This window comes from Mauremys reevesii, linkage group 1 (genome assembly GCF_016161935.1).
Source record: "Mauremys reevesii isolate NIE-2019 linkage group 1, ASM1616193v1, whole genome shotgun sequence".
NCBI classification, from domain to species: domain Eukaryota; kingdom Metazoa; phylum Chordata; order Testudines; family Geoemydidae; genus Mauremys; species Mauremys reevesii.
The window spans coordinates 215890422-215914849 of NC_052623.1; the positions used below are offsets into that span (position 1 = coordinate 215890422).

General features: G+C 49.0%; 1 protein-coding gene across 1 annotated transcript in view; it reads left to right on the forward strand.

Annotated features, from left to right (window-relative positions):
- Positions 1–3196: 3196 nt before the first annotated feature.
- CLCN1 (chloride voltage-gated channel 1) overlaps positions 3197–24428 on the forward strand; it is a 70955-nt gene continuing 49723 nt past the window's right edge. Inside the window, exon 1 of the mRNA XM_039495906.1 lies at positions 3197–3395. Coding sequence (XP_039351840.1) covers positions 3207–3395 — 189 coding nt within the window. The 5' untranslated portion in view covers positions 3197–3206. The remainder of the gene's footprint in view (positions 3396–24428) is intronic.

Consider the following 24428-nt stretch of genomic DNA (forward strand, 5'->3'; position numbering starts at 1 on the left):
TCTAGGGTCTTTTAGAATGAAACTGCTAGAGAAATGTATGAGGTTGTTATTCCTCTAATGCCTGGTTTGAACAGAAGGCTCAGAATCTGTATGGGCAGGGCACAGTGGGTAGTATTAGTCCTGCCCCTGGTGATTGATAGCACTGGGATTTGAGGTAATAAATCTCCTCCAGGACAGGGCTGTGAGAGAAGTGCTAGCACCCAAGGTCAGTCTAGATATTGCCCCCTCCTCTCACTCCCCTTGAGTGAGAACCTGGGAGGGGAAGTCTCACTGTTTTCATCATAAAGGTGGCAGGTGGGGAGGTTTTGGGTGGGTGAGTGGGTGGGAGACTAGGAACTATATTATAGCAGGTCTAAACAGGTGACTTGAGCATCCTGAGAGACAGAAGAAGGGAGTGTTGGACTGGAGTGAGAGACTGGGGATCAGGCAAGAACGTGGGGCTTGAGAGAGAGCTGGTGAGGGAAGGAGAGAGAGAGATGGCTGACAGGAGGAGATTCCCATCTCACGTGAGTGTTCCTTCCATTTCTCTTCCTTTCTGTTTCATGCTGTTTTAAATAAAAATAGAGTACAAGGCTGTGCTGAGATGGGGGTTTGCAACCCGAGAGGAGTGCCATGAGCACTTTGGAGGAATCCAGAGCTTCCCTCCCACTGCTGCCAGGCATGCAGAGGGGCCATGCCTGTGAGGGGTTGAGGTGTATTAGAACAGAGTGACATTTTTTCAGAGAGTAGAAATTTCACCAAAAATGCATTTTGGAGGGGGAGAGGGGGCTCTGAAACATTTCATGAATTGGATCAAACTGGACAAAACCCCTGATCTTTTCCAAAAATTCAAAATGTTTCTTTTCAACCATTTTGAGACATTTCATGTTGATTTTTTCATTTCAAAATGGCATTTTGTTTTCAGATTTGGCCAATTAAAAAAAAACACAAAAGAGGGTGAAGAACCCAAAATGGCCCAATCACAATGAAAATCTAAAGAAAAAAATAATGTCAAATGAACTGAAATATTTTGGTTGATTCAAAATCAATTTTTTCCTAGTTTTTCAATTCGATGGAAAACATTGAAAAAAATTATTTCAGTTCAAATCAAACTGGATTTTTCCCTAGATTTTTTAGTTTGGCCCCTGAACCCCAAGATCCATTATTTGCTCAGTTCTACAGCATAAACCCTCCAGCACAGTCAGCTATCTTGGGTAGATTCTGGAGCAGTAACGAGGAGCCACCCCTGAGTTTGTGCTGATAATGAAGGCTCCTTGCCTGCTTTGCACACTTAGCCAAAATGAGAAATATTTACTGGTCCTGAGGTGGGGTCACATGGGCCACTTGCCAAGCAGCACCAGTACAATGCTGCGGTGTCCTGAGGGAAGGGGAGTGATATGCCAAGCAATGACTAAACCAGTTAGCAAGGAGGACTGGGGGGCTGAGGGCAGTAAGAGAGATGGGGGAGGGCGAGAGACAGAGGGAAACCACTTCAGGGGATACATGGAGGATGAACTGGGGTGATTCACAGCAGAGGTGAGAGGTTGATGGCAAGAGACACAGACAGGGGATGCACACAGGAGTCTGGGCAGTTCCGAGCCGGGTGACCAACTATAAGAGTCACATAGGGAGAGAGGGGCTGAGAGATGCAGAGCGGGAATCTCTTCTAGGGGATCTTCACCAGGGGATTTTGGGCAGCTCTGAATAGAACAGAATGAGAGAGGGAAGGGTTGGAAAGCTGCAGCAGTGGGGGGGTCTCAAGATGTGGCTGTGGAATGGAACATTTGGAGACCACAAGCACTGCAGAACTGTTGTGTTGAGCCCATGAAAGGGCTGTCTTCCCCGAAAAGTGGTCCCCAGAGTGAAAAGCTGGGTAATCCCTGTTCTTGGGGAGATTGTGTGGGGACTGGGGCAGCCCCTTTATCATGGAGAGAGCGATAAGACCCCAGGAGATACACACAAGGGACTGGGGCCATTCAGAGAGGTTGACCCTCTTTAGCTTCCACAGGAGGAAGGAGGGGGCTGATAATAGGCATGTGATTTCCTCTTTCCCTGCATGCAATTCCTGCCAAAGAAATATTCCTGGGTTCCTCACCTCATTAATTAATAGCCCATTAAAAGTCATAAAGTCATTGACAGGCCAATAACAGCGTGAAGACCTGCCGCTGGGCCATGTGGAGGAACGTGCTCCCTATTCTTATCACTGGCTGGCAGGCTCAGAGGCCCAGTTCCCCAGCCTGACTGCAAGCAGAGCTGTGAAATGGGAGGCAGAGAGAGTGGGTGAAGGTCCTAGCTGCTCTTGTCCATGGGGACCTTAGCACCAGGACAAATACATTTCTGAAGGGAGCCAAGGCTGAGCATCCACAAAACTCAGTTCAGTTACATTCTTACAGAGAGTTAATCCTCGGGGCAGTCAGCAGGGATGTGGTTAAAGACTAGTTATAAGTACCTTCAGGAGGTGCTCCAGGACCCCTCTTCCATGTGCTGCTACTCTCACAGCCACTAGGGCCTTGCACACTTATGGGGCTTTGTGCACATTCCCAGTTTGTCCTAGCTGCATGATTCCACACTGGGACCCATGGTCCCCTTTCCCTTTTCATTTTGGTGCCCCAGGCTCTCTTGGGAGCTGGAGAAACGTAGGAGAGAGACAACCTACTAATGGGATACTGTAAATGTGGCACACTCACGACAGGAGAGATGAGCAGGGACAGGGGAGCCATTGGACAGGCACTCCTTCCTTCTCACACTTCCTCCTTCTGTCTCTCTGTACCTCTGGGTCTTTTTCTCACTGTGTAGCTCTCTTTCTCCCTCAGTGCCTTCTTCTCCTCCCCCCACCCACCCCGTCCCGCTCCTTCAGGATTCCCCCCTCCCACACACCTGATACTCAATCCTGGCAGAGTTAATGCCTCTCGCTCAGATCAGATGTGGCACTGGGGGGTCATGTGACAGAGGAAGGTTGCTATAAATATAGTTAAACCCTGCAATCACTGCCCCAGACGCCTTTGGGCAGGAAGAGGAGAAAGTAAGAGAGACACAAGGAGGAGGGTGAAGGGGAAAGAGAGAGAGAGAGAGAGAGAGAGAGAGAGAGAGAGAGAAGGAGTAGGAGTGCAAGACAGGCAGAGGCCATACTCTGGGCCAGCCGGCTAGGTGGTTCAGGGTTGGGCCTAGACCAGCACCATCGTCACAGCTGAGAGTGTGTGTTTGGGGGAGGGGGGGAGAGCAGTGTCATGGAGAGTTCCGAACATAAGATGGAGGAGCCCAGATTGGACTCAACCCTGTGGGGTGGTGCTCCCCAGTACGTCTATGTCCACTTTGAGAAGTGCACCAGTTACGGGATCCCGTCGGAGGCAGGGCGCGAGGCCAGGGGGACGGGGGATGACCTGCACTACCTGGAGAACTCCCTCAGCCATCCGCAGGTAGGGCTGGGCAATAGGGACATTGGGGCAACATAGATCTCCGTGGGGTGACATGGGTGTATGAGGCTGAAATGGTTCTGGGGAGTCCTGCTGGAGGTGATGCGGAGCATGCAGCCCTATCGGAGTACCCTTCCAAACCTCTCCCTCCCCTTGCTCCTTGGCCTGCAGAGCCGGAATTGGCCCTTCCACCAGGCTTCTGTGATGGCACTTACATTCAGGAATGCTGAATAGTGCTGTCCAGTGTCACTCCCACCTTCAGGGGACACTGAATACTTAGTGGAGATGGGGAAAGTGGGGTGGGGAAAAGAAAACTGCCCCCATAACACACATACAGTGTGATAAGAGAAATTTAGTCTACCACAATAGCATGGCACTGAGACACCACCGTGATAATATTTAGAGAGATCTGGAGAGAGAGAAAAAGAGAAAGAGACACACACACCAATGCCATGATTTATCCCTACACTAGTGCTGATCGCAGCACAGGGACCGACATGAAACAGCTTTCACCACCTCCCCTCCCTGATCTTGGGGCTTCTGGGGCCTGGTTTGAGTCCTCGTGCAGATTAAGGTTTATTCAACGCCTAACCCTGCTCTGATTTGCACCCTAGCTGCTGTAGCCATGATGCATATAGTGGCAACAGGAGATAGCCAAGGCATAGATGTGTCCTGGCCATGCCAACCTCCCTCCACTGGCCATGCTCATGACCTGCCCCTGGCATGTCCCCTGCACCAGAGACTCCAGTGGGGGCAGATGAGGAGCTGGTTATTCTAGCTCTGTACATGACAGAAAGGCCTCCTCCACTTGTATTCCCTGGGGAGGCCCTTATATCTGCTTTGCAGCCACTTTGCTCAGGTTTAACTGGCGGCAAAGGGGCTTTACAATGACAGTGAATTTAGCCCAGTGATTATAGACAGAAAGAGTGAGAGAGTGAAAGACTGAGTGAGAGAGTGCACAGCTGGAAAGTATTTGCAGAAATTTGTTTGAATAAAATGATGCTGGTTTGTTTGGATGTTTTTTCTGGCCTCTGTGACGTTGCACTCCATATGTTTTATGGAAATATGCTTATGAGTGTAAATATGATGTAACTGGAATATGCTTTATGCAAAAGATCTCTTGTAAGGTATCATTGCAAAGCTTATAATCTACTAAGTGTGTTCATCCTATTTGTATGTATGTATCATTCTTGTATCTGAAGCCAGAAATATGAAGTATAACTCTGAGGTCCTATTGTAATTATGCAAAGTGTGGGCCATTGATGGTGGTTTGGAAGTTTGATGGCTCCCATTGACTAGGACAATTGGTTATAAATGGCTCTGTTTACTTGAAAACCTCCCTGGGTACATGCAGGCCAGCCCTGGAAGAATGAAGTCTCACAGGACATGTGACCATATCACATGATGCTGAAATCCATTTAGAAGGAGAGGTGGGGATCCAGAGAGACAAAGGGTTCCTGCCTTGGGCCAAAGCTATAAAAGGGGATGGAACAGAGCAAAGTGGGCTACCAATCATGAGAAATCCCCTAGTTACCACCTGAGCTGGAACTAACAAGGACTGTACCAGGGGAAAGGATTGGGCCCACACTAGGAAGGAGTCTAGTCTGTGAAAGAAGCTTATTGGAACATCTCTGGGGGTGAGATTTACCTGTAAACAATTTCTTAATGTATTAGGCTTAGACTTGCATGTTTATTTTATTTTGCTTGGTAACTTACTTTGTTCTGTCTGTTATTATTTGAAACCACTTAAATCCTACTTCTTATACTTAATAAAATCACTTTTGTTTATTAATTAACCTAGAGTAAGTGATTAATACCTGGGGGAGCAAACAGCTGTGCATATCTCTCGATCAGTGTTATAGAGGGCGGACAATTTATAAGTTTACCCTGTATAAGCTTTATACAGAGTAAAATGGATTTATTTGGGGTTTGGATCCCATTGGGAATTGGGTGTCTGGGTGCTGGAGATAGGTGACCAGCTGAGCAGTTTTTGGCTAAAGTCCGCAGCTTTGGGGGAGTGGACCAGACCTGGGTCTGTGTTGCAGCAGGCTAGTGTGTCTGGCTCAACAAGGCAGGGTTCTGGAGTCCCAAGCTGGCAGGGAAAATGGGCCCAGAGTTAATTCCAGCACGTCAGGGGACAGTCCCAAGAGAGTCTTTGTGACCAAACCTGCCACAGCTTCTTTCTAGTTGTTTTTCATAAATATTTGGATGAGTGATTTTTGTTGGTAGCAGAAAGTGACAATCTGGTGAATATTCATGCATAGCTTCCCATCTTGAGAATGCTTTGATTTCCCTCCTGGATAGAAAGATGTCAGCCATCCAATCGGGGAACAAGATGCCAGATCATGTGGCTTAGGTGACCAATCACATGGACAAAAATAACAAACTTTCATCAGCAATAGCAGCCACAGCAAAGAGTTACAAGTGGCCCCTAGACTGAAATATATTCACAGAACTATTTGCTGAATAATTTGGAAGAACCAACCAATATGGAAAAATTGGAAGGTGTCTGCAAACAGAAACGTGGTCTAAATTTGTGATATATAAATTGTTCTCTTCTAAAGATTGCCCAGCTATAATAAACACACAGAATGAGAGACAGATGGATAAACACATACACACACACATACCCAGATGCTATATAATATATGCATGCTTCATCATGAAAGCACATCCATACAAACACAGGTGCACTAACACACACAACCTCACGCACAAGCAGAGCTACTTAGACACACACAAAGCCACATGCTACCCCCATGCCCACCCGCTCTCACACACAAACAAGCACACAGGGTCACAGACACCACAAACAATGACACCACACACCCTACATGCATGCCCTGGTTCCCAGACACTGCATGGAGTTATAAGCAGACACATAACTCAAGTAGTCAAACACACATGTTTTCCCCTCAATGTCCTCTACCTGAGTGCACATGCATAAACACACTCTCATGCAAAAAACAGTATGAAGTCACATGTGTGCATGAACATACACATACATACCCCCCACATATATATGTGTACATGGTCTCACACATTCTCCTTCAACATCCATACACATGCAGCCGCACAGATGTTTGCACACTCACTGAACACATGCACACACTCAGACACATAGCATTATATACATAGGTCTCAAACATACAAACATATGCACATGCACACACAGCTTCACAAGAAGATACATTCATGCACAAACATGCCTTGCACACACATATCTCACACACATATATTCCATGTGCACATCCCCCCAGCATAAATACATAGGTGGATACTCACAGCCTCACACACATACCTTGCACAGACACACGTGCATGCACATAACCTCTTGTGCATATATGTGCATGCACACAGCCTCCCACCCTCCCACTCACAGAGTCTCTTGCTCTCTGCCACATACACACACACCGACCCTCATGCACACACACTGTCTGATACATGCCCACAAAGAATCATCTATACCTGAACACTGCTGCACAGTTGAGTTTTGGATAATTCTCTCTCTACATCCGAAATAAGACGCTTTCCCAAGGAAGTTCCAGGTGCTGCAGGGAGTGCAACGAGCAGGTAGTGTGTCACCCTAGAGCAGTCACCCACTCTGGGTCCCCCACTCGCAGCAGGGAGTTCTCTGAGCAGTGGTGGGCAAGCATAAGGGGAATTGGGAGGCACAATGATTACCAGGAGATTGCTGTGGGAGATATGGTGGATGAGGCAATGACTTTATGTCCCACCTGTTAAGTCTAGAGACTTATCTTGACATTTAAAATTACACATTAAATGAATATAGTGAGGTCTCAAACATCAAGCCTAAAAGGAACTGTGGCCACATCACACTGCTAGTTGAAGTAGGACTGCAAGAAGGGCAGGACTGAGGGGCATTGGGAGGACTGTGCAAGAAGCCCAGGGCTGGAATAGCAGGGGGCTGCAGGGCAGGACTGAGGGGCATTGGCAGAGCTGTGAGGGGAGCCCAGGGCTGGAATAGCAGGGGATGAGGAGGCTGCTGTTAAGCCTGAGGTGAATGGGAATCAGTTCGTGTTTTGGACTGAGTTTTATACTGGCAACTGCGTGCAGTTGCCCAGGACAAGAATAGCAAATCAATAAGTCTCGTGAGATCATCACTATGTACATACATTTCCCTGGTGCTCTCTCTAGCCTCCCTTAGAATAACTCAAGCCATGAGGCTTCCCCTACTTCCTTTGGGAATCTATTCTATGCTCTACTAGATTACAAGATTTCAGCATTAAAAAATGTTTTCCTATATCCAGCTTGAAATTTACCATCACCCAATTTCATTTCATTTACTCTTAGCTTCTTCTCCCTCCTCGGTGTTTACACCCTTCAGATATTTGCAGACTGTTATCATGTTCCCTCTTAGTCATCATTTAGCCGAGCTAGACAAACTTAGCCCTTTTAATCTTTCCTTTCAGGTCCATCCCTCAAGCTGCTTCTCAGGATCCTCTGCAATTTTCCTGGGGTTTTCTGGTACTGAGGTTGCTCCCTGTGCTGAAAAAGTGCAGTCACTGAACTAGTCCCATCCAGAGAGGGACTGTCTCTCTCTCACACACCCCACCCCCAGTCAATGGCAGGAGACCTGTGTGCTATTTTTTTACTTATACATCTCTTCTCCCCTGACAGAATGGGGAGTTCCTGGCACATCCCAGTTTTCTAAGTACTAGGAATGCCAGATGCTCTAATTTTCAAGGCTCTGTCCTACTCTTTACCCCTACCCCTTCCTCCTTATGATCTCAGACAATTCCAGCGGTCTGTAGAAGCATCTACAAGCCTGGATATTTGGTCTGCAGTCAGGAGTGGACATTCAGGAGTGGCATGTTTGTAGAAATTTTGGTGATGCTCAGAACCCGCCCCTGCCCAAACTCCTCCCCCCACCCCTGCCCAAGGCTCTGGGAGGGAGTTTGGGTGAGGGAGGAGGCCTGGGATGCAGGTCCTAGGCTGGGGCACAGGATTGGGGTGCAGGGTGCAGGCTCTGGGAGGGAGTTTGGGGATGGGAGGGGTGCAGAGGGATGGGGTGCAGGGGTGAGGGCTGTGGCTGCAGATGAGGGGTTTGGAGTGTGGGAGGGGTTCAGGGTGAGAGTAGGAGTGTAGGGGGTGAGGGCTCTGTCTGGGGCTGGCAATGAGGGGTTTGGGGTGTGGGAAGGGCTCAGGGCGAGAGTAGGAGTGTGGGGGGTGAGGGCTCTGACTGGGACTGGGGATAAGGTGTTTGGGGTGCTGGAGGGGCCCAGGGCTAGGGTAGAGGGTTGAGGGTGTGGTGGGGGCTCTGACTGGGGGTGTGGGCTCTGGGGTGGGGCAGGACTGGGGATGAGTTTGGGGTGCAGGCAGGCTGCTCCGGGACAGGGGCCAGAGAGGAGGACTCCCCCCAGCCCTTTCCCTGCTGGCAGCAGCAAGCTCTGGGGGAGGAGCCCCCCTTTCCTGCCCCCCCCAGCAGCACACTCACCCCCACCACTGTCACTGCATGTGCTCCTAGGGCCCCTCTCAGGTCCAGAAATCACCCTCGCCTCCCCCGTGGCAAGTGCCGGGGGTGCTGCGTGCGCCTCCTCCCCTGCTGTTGCCCCTGACTGTAGCCTCACTGGGGGTGCGGGATGGGGCTGCCCCTTGCCCAGCGTGGGGCAGGAGCGGTGACTGTGTGTGGGGGGCCTGTGCTGCTGGGGGTCCCACTGGAAAATGAAAGGGTCTGAGGGGGAAGGGCAGGCTCAGAGTCAGTCTGCCCTGGCAATGGAGAGGGGGGCACTAGGACTGCAGGGAAGCAGCATGGAGGAGGCAAAGACAGAGGTGCTCTGCTCCCAGGAAAGGGCAGCAAGTTGGGGCCATGGGACACTCAGGGGGGCCGGGCGCAGGTGGGGCTGGGGGGGGAAGCACCCCGGCCTTAAATTTTGGTGGAGATGGGCCCCTGGCTCTGAATATTGCTGGTGCCCGAGCACCACGTGGGTATGGAACTCGCTGCCTATGTGGACCTTTATTGTGATTTTTGGTATCTCCTGCTTCCAGTTGGGCAGGAACTGCTGTATGAATGGCCTTTCACTTGGGCTATTGCAACCTTTCCGGAGCATCCAGTCTAACCAGCCTGAATCAACTAATTTTTCTAGCCACTCCAGATAGGCTTTTTCACCTGGCCTCTTCTAGTTCAGATTCCTCCTTCTTGCAAGACTCTTCCCCAATAAACACACACACACACACAAGCTCCAGACAGACTTTAACCCATCCTCACAGGACAGACCTTTCTTCCGAGTCCTTTCCCTGCCCCCTGGGACTAACTCATTTCCCTCCAAGTCCTGACTCTTTTATCCTTCTGTCAAATGAGGCTGCCCGGGCAAGTGCAGCAGGAGGCTGACTGGCTGGCAGCAGCACTCAGCTTGGTGGTCCCCTGGGGCTTCTGCTTTCAGGTCTCTTTAGACCCAAGAATCCTGGCTGGACCCTGGTGGAAAGGTACTTGTAAGTGAACTCTAAGCAGTCTGGTTTGAGCATCATACATGGGTCAGATTCCAGTTCATAGCTTGGATGCTGTTTATTTGACCTGAACCAATGAGTCCATCCCTGGTCCGTATGTGATAATGGAGCCAACGTTAGGTGAGGTGATCCAGATACACTCAAATCCAGTGGCCGGGTGAAAATCCACATCACGAATGAAAGAAGGTGCATGGTCTGGTGGCCAGAGCAGATAACTGGGAGTCAGAACTCCTAGGTTTGTATTTGCGATGCTGATACTTATTTGCCATGTGAGCAAGTCCCTTTCCTACGGGATGCCTCCATTTCTCTCTCCGTAACATGGGCTTAATAATATTGAGCTACCTTGCCTCAGGAGGCTATAAGGTATAATATCTTCAGGCTTCTACAGTGCTTTGAGATCCTTGGATGGAAATGTCTGGCCAGGGAAGCAGTTAGTAACTAAATGAAACTGACCCTCTCTTTCCCAGACCTGCCTGCAGTGTGCTCTGAGCTCCTCTGCCCAGCACATTTATGTTTCATGGTATGGGCAGTTGTCCTCGTGACAACCAGCTGGGTTCTGGAAGAAGAAAAAGGAGGAAGACATTTTCTTCTGTAACTCAGGGTACGTCTACACTATGAAATTAGGTCAATTTTATAGAAGTTGATTTTTTAGAAATTGATTTGATACAGTCGATTGTGTGTGCCCCACTAAGTGCATTAAGTTGGCGAAGTGCATCCACAGTACCAAGGCTAGCGTCGACTTTCGGAGTGTTGCACTGTGGGTAGCTATCCCACAGTTCCCGCAGTCTCGGCTGCCCATTAGAATTCTGGGTTGAGCTCCCAATGCCTGATGGGGCAAAAACATTGTTGCGGGTGGTTCTGAGTACATGTCATCAGCGCCCCCCCCCCCCGTCCCTCCCTCCCTCCGTGAAAACAATGGCAAACAATTGTTTCTCACCTTTTATTCCTGGGTTTCCCGTGCAGACGGCATACCAAGGCAACCATGGAGCCCGCTCAGCTCACTGTCACCAAATGTCTCCTGAGTGCTGTTGACAGACGCAGTACTGTAGTGCTACACAGCAGCATCTCCTTGCCTTGCCTTGCATTGGCAGACAGTGCAATATGACTATTAACCGTCGTCGTCTTGTGGGTGCTCCTGGCCGACCTCGGTGAGGTCAGTCGGGGGCGCCTGGACAAAAATGGGAATGACTCCAGATCATTCTCTTTTCTTTAAGTTTTGTCTAATGGAGATTCAGTCCTGCCTGGAATATCATGCCAGCTGGAGGCTTCTGCCTCAGGCTGCTCTCCCAGCCAGCAGCACTGTGCGGTTGCACCTACCCAGCCTACCCCTTGCTCCCATGGCTCATGAAGCCTGGATAGTAGTAAGGAGCAGTTCAACTATAGGCTGAGCAAGTGCAGAATGGTGGTAGAATGTGCCTTTGGATGTTTAAAAGCGTGCTGGTGCTGTTTGCTGACTAGGCTGTTTGCGATTAGATTAGAAGAGCACAGCAGGGCGCGCTGCGCATCACATAGGCTTTGAAAACCAGTTTCATGACTGGCCAGGCTTCGGTGTGACAGCTGTGTGTATAACTCCTTGATGAAAACCCGCCCCCTTTGTTTATTTTAATTCCCTGTAAGACATGTAATCAGTCGCCGCTCCCTCTGTGAGAGCAACAGCAGACAATCGTTTTGTGCCTTTTTTCCCCACGTAGATGCCATACCATGGCAAGCATGGAGCCCACTCAGATCATTGTGGCAGTTATGGGCATTGTAACCACCATGCACATTATCCTGCAGTATATGCAGCACCGGAAACTTCAACAGCAGGCAAGGAGGCAACGGCAGCGCAGTAACAAGAGTGATGAGGACATGGACACAGAATTCTCTCAAAGCACTGGCCCTGGCAATTTGGACATCATGGTGCTAATGGGGCAGATTCATGCTGTGGAACATCGATTCTGGGCCTGGGAAACAAGCACAGACTGGTGGGATTGCATAGCATTGCGAGTTTGGGATGATTCCCAGTGGCTGCGAAACTTTCGCATGTGTAAGGGCACTTTCATGGAACTTTGTGACTTGCTTTCCCCTGCCCTGAAGCACAAGAAAACCAAGATGAGAGCAGCCCTCACAGTTGAGAAGCGAGTGGCAATAGCCCTCTGGAAGCTTGCAATGCCAGACAGCTACCGGTCAGTCGGGAATCAATTTGGAGTGGGCAAATCTACTCTGGGGGCTGCTGTGATCCAAGTTAGCCAACACAATCACTGAGCTGCTGCTATCAAGGGTAGTGACTCTGGGAAATGTGCAGGTCATAGTGGATGGCTTTGCTGCAATGGGATTCCCTAACTGTGGTGGGGCGATAGACGGAACCCATATCCCTATCTTGGCACCGGAGCACCAAGGCAGCCAGTACATAAACCGCAAGGGGTACTTCTCAATGGTGCTGCAAGCACGGGTGGATCACAAGGGACATTTCACCAACATCAACGTGGATTGGCTGGGAAAGGTACATGACACTCGCATCTTTAGGAACTCTTGTCTGTGTGAACGGCTGCAGCAATGGACTTACTTTCCAGACCAGAAAATAACAGTTGGGGATGTTGAAATGCCTGTAGTGATCCTTGGGGACCCAGCCTACCCCTTAATGCCATGGCTCATGAAGCCATACACAGGCACCCTGGACAGTAGGCAGTAGCTGTTCAACTGTAGGCTGAGCAAGTGCAGAATGGTGGTAGAATGTGCATTTGGACGTTTAAGAGCACGCTGGCGCAGTTTACCGACTTGGTTAGACCTCAGCAAAACCAATATTCCAATTGTTATTGCCGCTTGCTATGTGCTCCACAATCTCTGTGAGAGTAAGGGGGAGACGTTTATGGCGGGGTAGGAGGTTGAGGCAAATCGCCTGGCCACTGATTATGCACAGCCAGACACCAGGTGGTTAGAAGAGCACAGCAGGGTGCGCTGTGCATCAGAGAAGCTTTGAAAAACAGTTTAATGACTGGACAGCCTACAGTGTGAAAGTTCTGTTTGTTTCTCCTTGATGAAAACCTGCCCCCTTGGTTCACGCTACTTCCCTGTAAGCCAAATGCCCTCCCCTCCCCCCTTTGATCTCCGCTTGCAGAGGCAATAAAGTCATTGCTGTTTCAAATTCACAGATTCTTTATTAATTTGTCACACAAATGGGGGGAGCCCGGGAGGGGTTGGGGAGGAGGGAAGCACCGGGTGGGGTGGCAGAAGAGGGCAGGAGGGAAGGACAAGGCCACACTGCACTTCAAAACTTATTTATTGAATGCCAGCTTTCTGTTGCTTGGGCAATCCTCTAGGGTGGAGTGGCTGGGTGGCCAGAGGCCCCTCACCGCATTCTTGGGTGTCTGGGTGAGGAGGCTATGGAACTTGGGGAGGAGGGCAGTTGCTTACATAGGGGCTGCAGTGGCGGTCTGTGCCCCTGCTGCGTTTCCTGCACCTCAACCATACGCCGGAGAATATCAGTTTGATCCTCCAGTAGCCTAAGCATTACTTCCTGCCTCCTCTCATCTCACTGACGCCACGGATCATCTTGATCCCACCATCTCTCCTCTTGCTCCTGTCCTCACGTTCATTTTGTGCTTTCCTTCACTCTGACAGTGTCAGCCTCCAGGAATTCTGCTGGGCTCTTTCAGTGTGGGAGGACTGCATGAACTCAGAGAACATTTTGTCATGAGCGGGGATGATTTCTGTTCAGCCACAGGCAAACAGCCCAGCAGGAACGGCCACCTCTGAATGTCCCCTTAATAAAATTCTCCTATTTCATCCAGGTGACCCTGGGAGTACATCCAGGAGAGCATCACTGAGATGTCCCTGGAGGATTTCCACTCCATCCTCATACACGTTAACAGACTTTTCCAGTAGCTGTACTGTCCGCCAATGCATCCCAAGTCTTCATGGCAAATTAATCATTAAATATGCTTGCTTTTAAACCATGTATTATATTTACAAAGGTAGACTCACCAGAGGTCCTTTCTCTGCTTTCAAGGTCCAGGAGCCCACCTTGGGTGGGTTGGGAGGGTAGTAGATCCAGGGTGAAAAACAGTTCCTGGCTGTCAGGGAAAACGGTTTCTCCGCTTGCTTGCTGTGCGCTATCTTCAACCTCCTCCTCCTCCTCCTCAAAATCTGCATCCCTGTTGCGTGACAATCCATTGATGGAGTCCACGCACAGGGGTGGGGTGGTTGTAGGTGCACCCCCTAGAATGGCATGCAGCTCATCATAGAAGCGGCATGTCTGGGGCTCTGACTTGGCTTGCCTGAGCTCCTTAAGTTTCACACGGCCCTGCTGCGAGTCCCTGTTATAGCCTCTGTCCTTCATGCCCTTGGAGATTTTTTCAAATATTCTGGCATTTCGTCTTTTGGAACGGAGTTCGGATAGCACAGATTCATCTCCCCGTACAGTGATCAGATCCAGTACCTCTCGTTTGATCCATGCTGGAGCTCTTTTGCGATTCTGGGACTCCAGGGTCACCTGTGCTGATGAGCTCTGCATGGTCACCTGTGCTGATCAGCTCTCCATGCTGGCCAAACAGGAAATGAAATTCAAAAGTTCGCGGGGCTTTTCCTGTCTACCTGGCCAGTGCATCTGAGTTGAGAGTGCTGTCCAGAGCGGTCACAATGGAGCACTCTAGGATAGCTCCTGGAGGCCAATACCATCGAATTGCATCCACACTACTCCAAATTTGACCCAGCAGGGTCGATTTCAGCGCTAATCCCCTCGTTGGGGTCCTGGGGAGGAGTACAGAAATCGATTTTAGGAGCCTTTTAAGGCGACAAAAATGGCTTCGTCATGCGGACAGGTGCAGGGTTAAATCAATCTAACGCTGCTAAATTCGACCTAAACTCGTAGTGTAGACCAGGGCTTAGTGTGGGTAATTCCTGCTCGTGTTAAGGGCTGGGGAGATGGATTTATCCTAAAAGACTGGCAGTAAGAATGAAATTCCTTGTTCTAACTCCTTGTTCCTTTCTTCCCTTGTCCAGAGACTTGGCTCTATCTCAGCGTACAGACTGTCTCTGCCTCCCAAAAGTGCCTAACCTGGCCCCACTGCAGGTTTCCTTCCCTCAGTTCCCAATCCCCTTCCCACAATGCTGAGGCCTCCAGTTACACAACATCCCCACTACAGAAATAATCTAACACCCTCCAAGTACTCAAGATACATACTAACCCCTCCTCCCCACTCCTTAGCCCTTCCAGCTTCTACTCCTCACCCACTAGTTCCCTCCTTGTCCCTGAATGGCCTACTGTAGTGTTGCAGTAGGCAAGCTGCATTTCTGGGGTGGAGGAGGGATGAGGAGCATTTCCAACAGCAGGGTAGTTAGCTGAGGAGCATGCCCAGCAGGTGGTATGGGACCATACAGTGTGCAGGGGGAACTGGGCAGTCTCTGACAGCCAGGAAAACACCTTGGAAAAGCAGTGACTGAGTGAGAGGAGCGTGATAACTGCTTACAAGTGTCTCCAGAGTGTAAACACCAAAGACTCTAGAGAGGGATTGTTCAGGCTGGTATGAGTGGAGATGGCTGAACTTCAGCAAATGGGGGACATTTTGGGCTGGTGAGCAGGGCCGGTGCAAGGATGTTGCGCGCCCTAGGCGAAACTTCCACCTTGCGTCCTCCCCCACCCCCGCGCCCCTGCCCTGAGGCGACCCTCCCCCGCGGCAGCTCCGCCCTGAGGCGCCACCCCTTGCAGCAGCTCCCCACCCCACACCCTCAGGCACCCCCCCTGCCCCAGCTCACCCCTGGCCCGCCTCCTCCCCGAGCACACCATGTCCGCTTCATTTCTCCCGCCTCCCAGGCTTGCGGCGCCTAAGCTGATTGGTGCCGCAAGCCTGGGAGGCAGGAGAAGTGAAGCAGCTCACCCCTGCCCCGCCTCCTCCCCAAGCACGCCATGGCTGCGGCGCCAATCAGTTTAGGCGCCACAAGCCTGGGAGGCGGGAGAAGTGAAGCAGCCACGGCGTGCTCGGGGAGGAGGCGGGGCAGGGGTGAGCTGGGGTGGGGAGTTCCCCTGCGTGCTTCCCCCGCCCTTTACTTGGTGCAGGCGGCCCTCCCCACGCTCCCCTGCCCAGCTCCCTCTGCCTAAATGCCGGCGGCGACCGGGGTAGCTGAAGATCCGGCCGCTGCTGAAGAAAATGGTGCCCCCCAAATGCCAGTGCCCTAGGCGACTGCCTAGGTCACCTAAATGGTTGCATCGGCCCTGCTGGTGAGAGTCCCCAAGGGACGTGATGGAAGCCCCATCTCCTGGGGCACTTACAAATGAGGCTGGACAAACTGTCATGTATGGGGCTCAGGGTAACTCATGATGCTTTATGTCTCTCTCTTTTATATCCTGTGATTCTCCTGCTGAAGTGTCTGGTTCTGCTGTTCCAAGCAGGGCCCATCCCCCTCCTGGCACTCAGAAAATCTTAAAGGACTCTTGTGTGTGTGTGGGCTGGAGAAGGGGAGGAGGGCTACATTCTGGGAGGTGTGAAGTGCCAAGACCTCAGGACATGCCACCAGCAGGGGAACACGAGCGCCAATGAGCCCTCAGGCCAAAATCGGGTCATTGAAGGTCATGTGATGAGGAGCTTCCTATTCTCAGCTTCTCAAACAAATCGCTCCCCACTCTACTTGCTGAGCCCAGAAGGAGGGAGGGCAGCTACTCCCTCTGGAGCCCGATACCCTACAAGAGAGCACAGCCAGGATCTCTGCAGTTTCCATGTAACCCCTGACCTTCTAAGAGTACCTGGTCTCTGAGGACATTAAAGGGTGGGGAAGTCATGCTGTTCTGAGCTGGTCCATCTCCCTCAGCTCAGGTGTGTCCCTGCCTAGAGCTCTCTCCATCTCCCTCCTGCTCTTGCTCTTTCTCTCTGTGAAGTGGCATGGCTGCCAAGTTGGGTGCAGCTCCATGTGGGACATTTTATATAAATAATTTAATTTGCATATTTGTAATTAATTTTCACATAGCCTTATAGTTTCAAGCAGTGATGGGGATAGGGTGCGGAGCCACACAGAAGTAGGCATCTCTGGTGGAGGAGGTGTGTGGGTGCTACATAGTGGTCTGGGTGCTGGAGAGTGGTAGGTTGGGTGGGTGCTCAGTTTCTGAGGCCTGGGGTAGCTATGTGCTCAGACAGGGCTGTTTGAGGGAGTGGCTGAGGCCAGCACTAGGTCTGCCTCACATGTCTCTGCTGATTCTGCCCGTTGTATCCCTCCCCACTGGAATCCAGCAGGGGTAGCAGTGAGAGGGGAGGCAGAGTGGCTGCCATGCTGCCTGCAGGGCAGTCCCACAGCCACCCACCCTGGCAGGAAGAGCAGTTGGAGGCAATACTTGCAGCCATCTGGATGTGTGAGATCTCAGCTGGCTGCAGGGAGGTGTGACGGGGCTGCCTAACGCATGAGGCAGCCCTCAGGGCATCACCTTGCTGTGAGCTGCACCAGCCCCCTGTATGTATTCCCTAGAGATTCCCCAAATGGTATCTCTCAGCACATCTTTCTCTTCAGCTGAAGAGAACTGGAGACACTTGTGGTTGCATCTGGTACCCAAATGGGGTCTCAGAGGAGACTGAGGGCTGGCTGGCAGGCAGTGGAAAAAAGACTGAAATACTGAGCAAACTCCTATCCCCTGCCACCTTCAGACAAATTTTAAAAAAATGCCATTTAAAAAATGCACATTCAGGCAGGGTTGGCTTTAGCCACCATGAATTTATCCAGTCCCCTTTTAAACATTGTTATAGTCCTAGCCTTCACGATCTCCTCAGGTAAGGAGTTCCACAAGTTGACTGTGTGCTGTGTGAAGAAGAACTTCCTTTTATTTGTTTTAAACCTGCTGCCTATTAATTTCATTTGGTGACCCCTAGTTCTTGTATTATGGGAATAAGTAAATAACTTTTCCTTATCCACTTTCTCAACATCACTCATGATTTTATAGAATCATAGGGCTGGTCTACACTAAGGGGGAAAATCGATATAAGATACGCAACTTCAGCTACGTGAATAACGTAGCTGAAGTCAAAGTATCTTATATCGATCACTTACGCGTCCTCACGGCGTGGGATCGATGTCTGGGGCTCTCCATGTCGACTCCGCCACTGCCGTTCGCGGTGGTGGAGTTCAGGAATCGATAGGAGCGCGTTCGGGGATTGATATATCGTGTCTAGATGAGACGCGATATATCGATCCCTGAAAAATTGATTGCTACCTGCTGATATGGTGGGTAGTGAAGACGTAGCCATAGATTATTAGGGTTGGAAGAGACCTCAGGTGATCATCTAGTCCAACCCCCTGCTCAAAGCAGGACCAATCCCCAGATGGGCCCCTCAAGGATTGAACTCACAACCCTAGGTTTAGCAGGCCAATGCTCAAACCACTGAGCTATCCCTCCCCCCTAGATACCTCTATCGTATCCCCCCTTAGTCTTCTCTTTTCCAAGCTGTAGAGTCCTAGCCTCTTTAATCTTTCCTCGTATGGGACCCTCTCCAACCCCTAATCATTTTAGTTGCCCTTTTCTGAACCTTTTCTAGTGCTAGAATATCATAATAGGCCAATGGGTGGGCAACAGAGGCGACACGTAACCAGCCGCCGCCTGGTGCTTGCGAGCACTCACCAACCACCGCAGCTCGCAAATGCGCAGCCAGTGCTGGCCAGAAATGGGATGCAGGGTGGGCCCTGCTGGCTGAAAGCTGGCACGCAGCAGGGGCTGCGCTGACGGATCAGCAGGGGGAGCAGCTGGCCCCGCATGCTGCATCTTTGCTCTGTCACCAGCCTTGAACACCCCTCCACATTGTCAGCCAGTGGACCCCCTCCCCACTCACTGCTGGTGGGCTGGTGGCTGGTGAGCAGGGATCCAGCCAGCAGCAGGACCCCCCAGTACTGTTGGGGGGGGGGGGGAGACAGAAAATATGGGACAATTTGCCCATTTTAAAGAAAAAGTCAGGACACCTGCAGGATGGCTTACATATGGGACATCTGGTCACCCTAGTGATTCCCAGCTTGAGTAGACATTCCTGCAATAGCTCTGATTGAGCTAGTGCGCTGAGAATAGAAGTAGCCAGAGTGGTGCAAATGGCAAGCTGCCACAAGTATGATCCCATCCAAAATGCAAGGCACATACTCTGGGCAGCTAGCCCCTCCCACCACTGCATCTGCACTTCTATTTTTAGCACCCTAGCTCAGTCAGAGCTAGTGCAGGTATGTCTACTTAAGCTGCTAATTACACCTTCCAGCTCAAAGTGTAAACATATCCTTAGTATTTACCATCTCAGTGATTCCAGATCAACTGTACTCCGTTTACAAGTAAAACAGTTTTCTTTTTAAAAGCAGCATCACAAAATTCCTCTGAGATGTGAGGGTCAAGCTGGGGGTCTTTCCATGCTGCATAAGAACATAAGAATGACCATACTGGGTCAGACCAAAAGTCCATCCAGCCCTGTATCCTGTCTACCAACAGTGGCCAATGCCAGGTGCCCCAGAGGGAGTGAAACTAACAGGTAAAGATCAAGTGATCTCTCTCCTGCCATCCATCTCCACCCTCTGACAAACGGAGGCTAGGGACACCATTCCTTACCCATTCTGGCTAATATCCATTAATGGACTTAATCTCCATGAATTTATCTAGTTCTCTTTTAAACCCTGGTATAGTCCTAGCCTTCACAACCTCCTCAGGCAAGGAGTTCCACAGGTTGACTGTGTGCTGTGTGAAGAAGAACTTCCTATTATTTGTTTTAAACCTGCTGCCCATTAATTTCATTTGGTGGCCCCTAGTTCTTATATTATGGGAACAAGTAAATAACTTTTCCTTATTCACTTTCTCACCACCACTCATGATTTTATATACCTCTATCATATTCCCCCTTAGTCTCCTCTTTTCCAAGCTGAAAAGTCCTAGCCTCTTTAATCTCTCCTCATATGGGACCCGTTCCAAACGCCTAATCATTTTAGTTGCCCTTTTCTGAACTTTTTCTAATGCCAGTATATCTTTTTTGAGATGAGGAGACCACATCTGTATGCAGTATTCAAGATATGGGCGTACCATGGATTTATATAAAGGCAATAAGATAATCTCTGTCTTATTCTCTATCCCTTTTTTAATGATTCGTAACATCCTGTTTGCTTTTTTGACTGCCGCTGCACATAGCGTGGACGTCTTCAGAGAACTATCCACCATGACTCCAAGATCTTTTTCCTGATTAGTTGTAGCTAAATTAGCAGCCCATCATATTGTATGTATAGTTGGGGTTATTTTTTCCAATGTGCATTACTTTACATTTATCCACATTAAATTTCATTTGCCATTTTGTTGCCCAATCACTTAGTTTTGTGAGATCTTTTTGAAGTTCTTCAGTCTGCTTTGGTCTTAACTATCTTGAGCAGTTTAGTATCATCTGCATACTTTGCCACCTCACTGTTTACCCCTTTCTCCTGATCATTTATGAATAAGTTGAATAGGATTGGTCCTAGGACTGACCCTTGGGGAAAGGAGTCGAGGAAAGCTGGCTGTATTTTAAAGAATCCTTATTGAGGTTGCAGGAACAAACCATCCCGATGTGTAGGAAGAAAAGTAAATATGGCAGGCGACCAGCTTGGCTTAACAGTGAAATCCTTGCTCGTCTTAAACACAAAAAAAAACAGCTTACAACAAGTGGAAGATTGGACGAATAACCAGGGAGGAGTATAAAAGTATTGCTCAGGCATGCAGGAGTGAAATTAGAAAGGCCAAATCACACTTGGAGTTGCAGCTAGCCGGAGATGTTAGGAGTAACAAGAAGGGTTTCTTCAGGTATGTTAGCAACAAGAAGAAAGTCAAGGAAAGTGTGGGCCCCTTACTGAATGAGGGAGGGAACCTAGTGACAGAGGATGTGGAGAAAGCTAGTGTACTCAATGCTTTTTTTGCCTCTGTCTTCACAGACAAGGTCAGCTCCCAGACAGCTGCACTCTGCAGCACTGTATGGGGAGGAGGTGACCAGCTCTCTGTGGAGAAAGAAGTAGTTTGGGACTATTTAGAAAAGCTGGACGAGCACAAGTCCATGGGGCTGGATGCACTGCATCCGAGGGTGCTAAAGGAGTTGGCCGATGAGATTGCAGAGCCATTGGCCATTATCTTTGAAAAATCATGGTGATCAGGGGAGGTCCCGGATGACTGGAAAAAAGCTAATGTAGTGCCCATCTTTAAAAAAGGGAAGAAGGAAGATCCAGGGAACTACAGGCCAGTCAGTCTCACCTCAGTCCCTGGAAAAATCATGGAACAGGTCCTCAAGGAATCAATTCTGAACCACTTAAAGGAGAGGAAAGTGATCAGGAACAGTCAGCTATGATTCACCAAGGGCAAATCATACCTGACTAACCTAATTGCCTTCTATGATGAGATAACTGGCTCTGTGGATGAGGGGAAAGCAGTGGATGTGCTATTTCTAGACTTTAGCAAAGCTTTTGATACGGTCTCCCACAGTATTCTTGCCAGCAAGTTAAAGAAGTCTGGGCTGGATGAATGGACGGTAAGGTGGATAGAAAACTGGCTAGATGGTCGGGCTCAACGGGTAGTGATCAATGGTTCCATGTCTAGTTGGCAGCCGGTATCAAGTGGAGTGCCCCAAGGGTCGGTGCTGGGGCCGGTTTTGTTCAATATCTTCATTAACGATCTGGAGGATGGTGTGGACTGCACCCTTAGCAAGTTTGCAGATGACACTAAACTGGGAGGAGAGGTTGATACGCTGGAGGGTAGGGATAGGATACAGAGGGACCTAGACAAATTAGAGGATTGGGCCAAAAGAAATATGATGAGGTTCAACAAGGACAAGTGCATAGTCCTGCATTTAGGACGGAAGAATCCCATGCACTGCTACAGACTAGGGACCGAATGGCTGGGCAGCAGTTCTCCAGAAAGGGATCTAGGGGTTACAGTGGACGAAAAGCTGGATATGAGTCAACAGTGTGCCCTTGTTGCCAAGAAGGCTAATGGCATTTTGGGTTGTATAAGTAGGGGCATTTCCAGCAGATCGAGGGATGTGATCATTCCCCTCTATTCAGCACTGGTGAGGCCTCATTTGGAGTACTGTGTCCAGTTTTGGGCCCCACACTACAAGAAGGATGTGGATAAATTGGAGAGAGTCCAGCGGAGGGCAACAAAAATGATTAGGGGGCTGGAGCACATGGCTTACGAGGAGAGGCTGAGGGAACTGAGATTGTTTAGCCTGCAGAAGAGAAGAATGAGGGGTGATTTGATAGCTGCTTTCAACTACCTGAAAGGGGGTTCCAAAGAGGATGGATCTAGACTGTTCTCAGTGGTAGAAGATGACAGAACAAGGAGTAATGGTCTCAAGTTGCAGAGGAGGAGGTTTAGGTTGGACATTAGGAAAAACTTTTTCACTAGTAGGGTGGAGAAGCACTGGAATGGGTTACCTAGGGAGGTGGTGGAATCTCCTTCCTTAGAGGTTTTTAAGGTCAGGCTTGACAAAGCCCTGGCTGGGATGATTTAGTTGGGTTTGATCCTGCTTTGAGCAGGGGGTTGGACTAGATGACCTCCTGAGGTCCCTTCCAACCCTGAGATTCTATGATTCTATGATAACACCACTAGTTACCTTACCCCTCTCCATTCTGAAAATTTACCATTTATTCCCACCCTTGTTCCCTGTCTTTTAACCAGTTCCATGAAAGGATCTTCCCTCTTATCCCATGACAACTTAATTTACACAAGAGCCTTTGGTGAGGGACCTTGTCAAAGGCTTTCTGGAAATCTAAGTACACTATGTCCACTGGATCCCCCTTGTCCACATGTTTGTTTGACCCCTTCAAAGAACTCTAATAGATTAGTAAGACACAATTTCCCTTTAGAGAAACCATGTTGACTTTTGCCCAACAAGTTATGTTCTTCTATGTGTCTGACAATTTTAGTCTTTACTATTGTTTCAACTAATTTGCCCGGTACTGACGTTAGACTTACTGGTCTGTAATTGCCGGGATCACCTCTAGAGCCCTTTTTAAATATTGGCATTACATTAGCTATCTTCCACTCACTGGGTACAGAAACCGATTTAAAGGACAGGTTACAAACCCTAGTTAATAGTTCTGCAATTACACATTTGAGTTCTTTCAGAACTCTTGGGTGAATGCCATCTGGTCCCGGTGACTTGTTAATGTTGAGTTTATCAATTAATTCCAAAACCTCCTCTAGTGACACTTCCAATCTGTGACAATTTCTCAGATTTGTCACCTACAAAGGACAGCTCAGGGTTGGGAATCTCCCTAACATCCTCAGCCATGAAGACTCCAGCAAAGAATTCATTTAGTTTCTCCGCAATGACTTTATTGTGTTTAAGTGCTCCTTTTGTATCTCGATCACCCCACTGGTTGTTTAGCAGGCTTCCTGCTTCTGATGTACTTAAAAACCATTTTGTTATTACCTTTGAGTTTTTGGCTAGCTGTTCTTCAAACTCCTTTTTGGCATTTCTTGTTACATTTTTACACTTAATTTGGCAGTTTATGCTCCTTTTGTATTTACCTCACTAGGATTAGACTTCCACTTTTTAAAAGATGCCTTTTTATCTCTCACTGCTTCTTTTACATGGTTTTTAAGTCATGGTGGCTCTTTTTTAGTTCTTTTACTGTGTTTTTTAATTTGGGGTATACATTTAAGTTGGGCCTCTATTATGGTGTCTTTGAAAAGTGTCTATGCAGCTTGCAGGGATTTCACTCTAGTCACCATACCTTTTAATTCTTGTTTAACTAACCTCCTCATTTTTGCATAGTTCCCCTTTCTGAAATTAAATGCCACAGTGTTGGGCTGTTGAGGTGTTCTTCCCACCACAGGAATGTTATATGTTATTATACTATGGTCACTATTTCCAAGTGGTCCTGATATAGTTACCTCTTGGACCAGCTCCTGCGCTCCACTCAGGACGAAATCGAGAATTGCCTCTTCCCTTGTGGGTTCCTGTACCAGCTGCTCCAAGAAGCAGTCATTTCAAGTATCAAGAAATGTTGTCTCTGCATTTCGTCCTGAGGTGACATGTACCCAGTCAATATGGGGATAATTGAAATCCCCCACTATTATTGAGTTCTTTATTTTGATAGCCTCTCTAATCTCCCTTAGCATTTCATCGTCACTATCACTGTCCTGGTCAGGTGGTTGATAATAGATCCCTACTGTTATATTCTTATTAGAGCATGGAATTGCTATCCATAGAGATTCTATGCACAACATCAACATAATAACAGTCAAATTAGGATCTCTGTGACACCTGTACCTTTTTGCGGGGGGCAGTTTACAGGCACAAATAAGACTACACTTTGAAGACAATGCGGTTGCACAGGTGTCAGTGAGGACATAATTTGTGTAGCAGAACTTTTATTATGGTTTATGAAGAGGGAAGGAGCCCAGCTTGACTCTCAAATACCAGGCTGAATGTGCAAAGTTGGCAGCAGGTGAAAATGGTTTTTTACTAGTAAACTGCATACGTTTGATCTGAGAAATGATAAACACGTAGCCCTCTCATGGCATTTATATGGAGATGCTTTTTAAAGCAAGGCCACATTTTAAACCACAGTAGGGAAAATGCAGCTTTAATACTACAGTTAAGTCCAGGCTATGGAGAAAGATGGTTT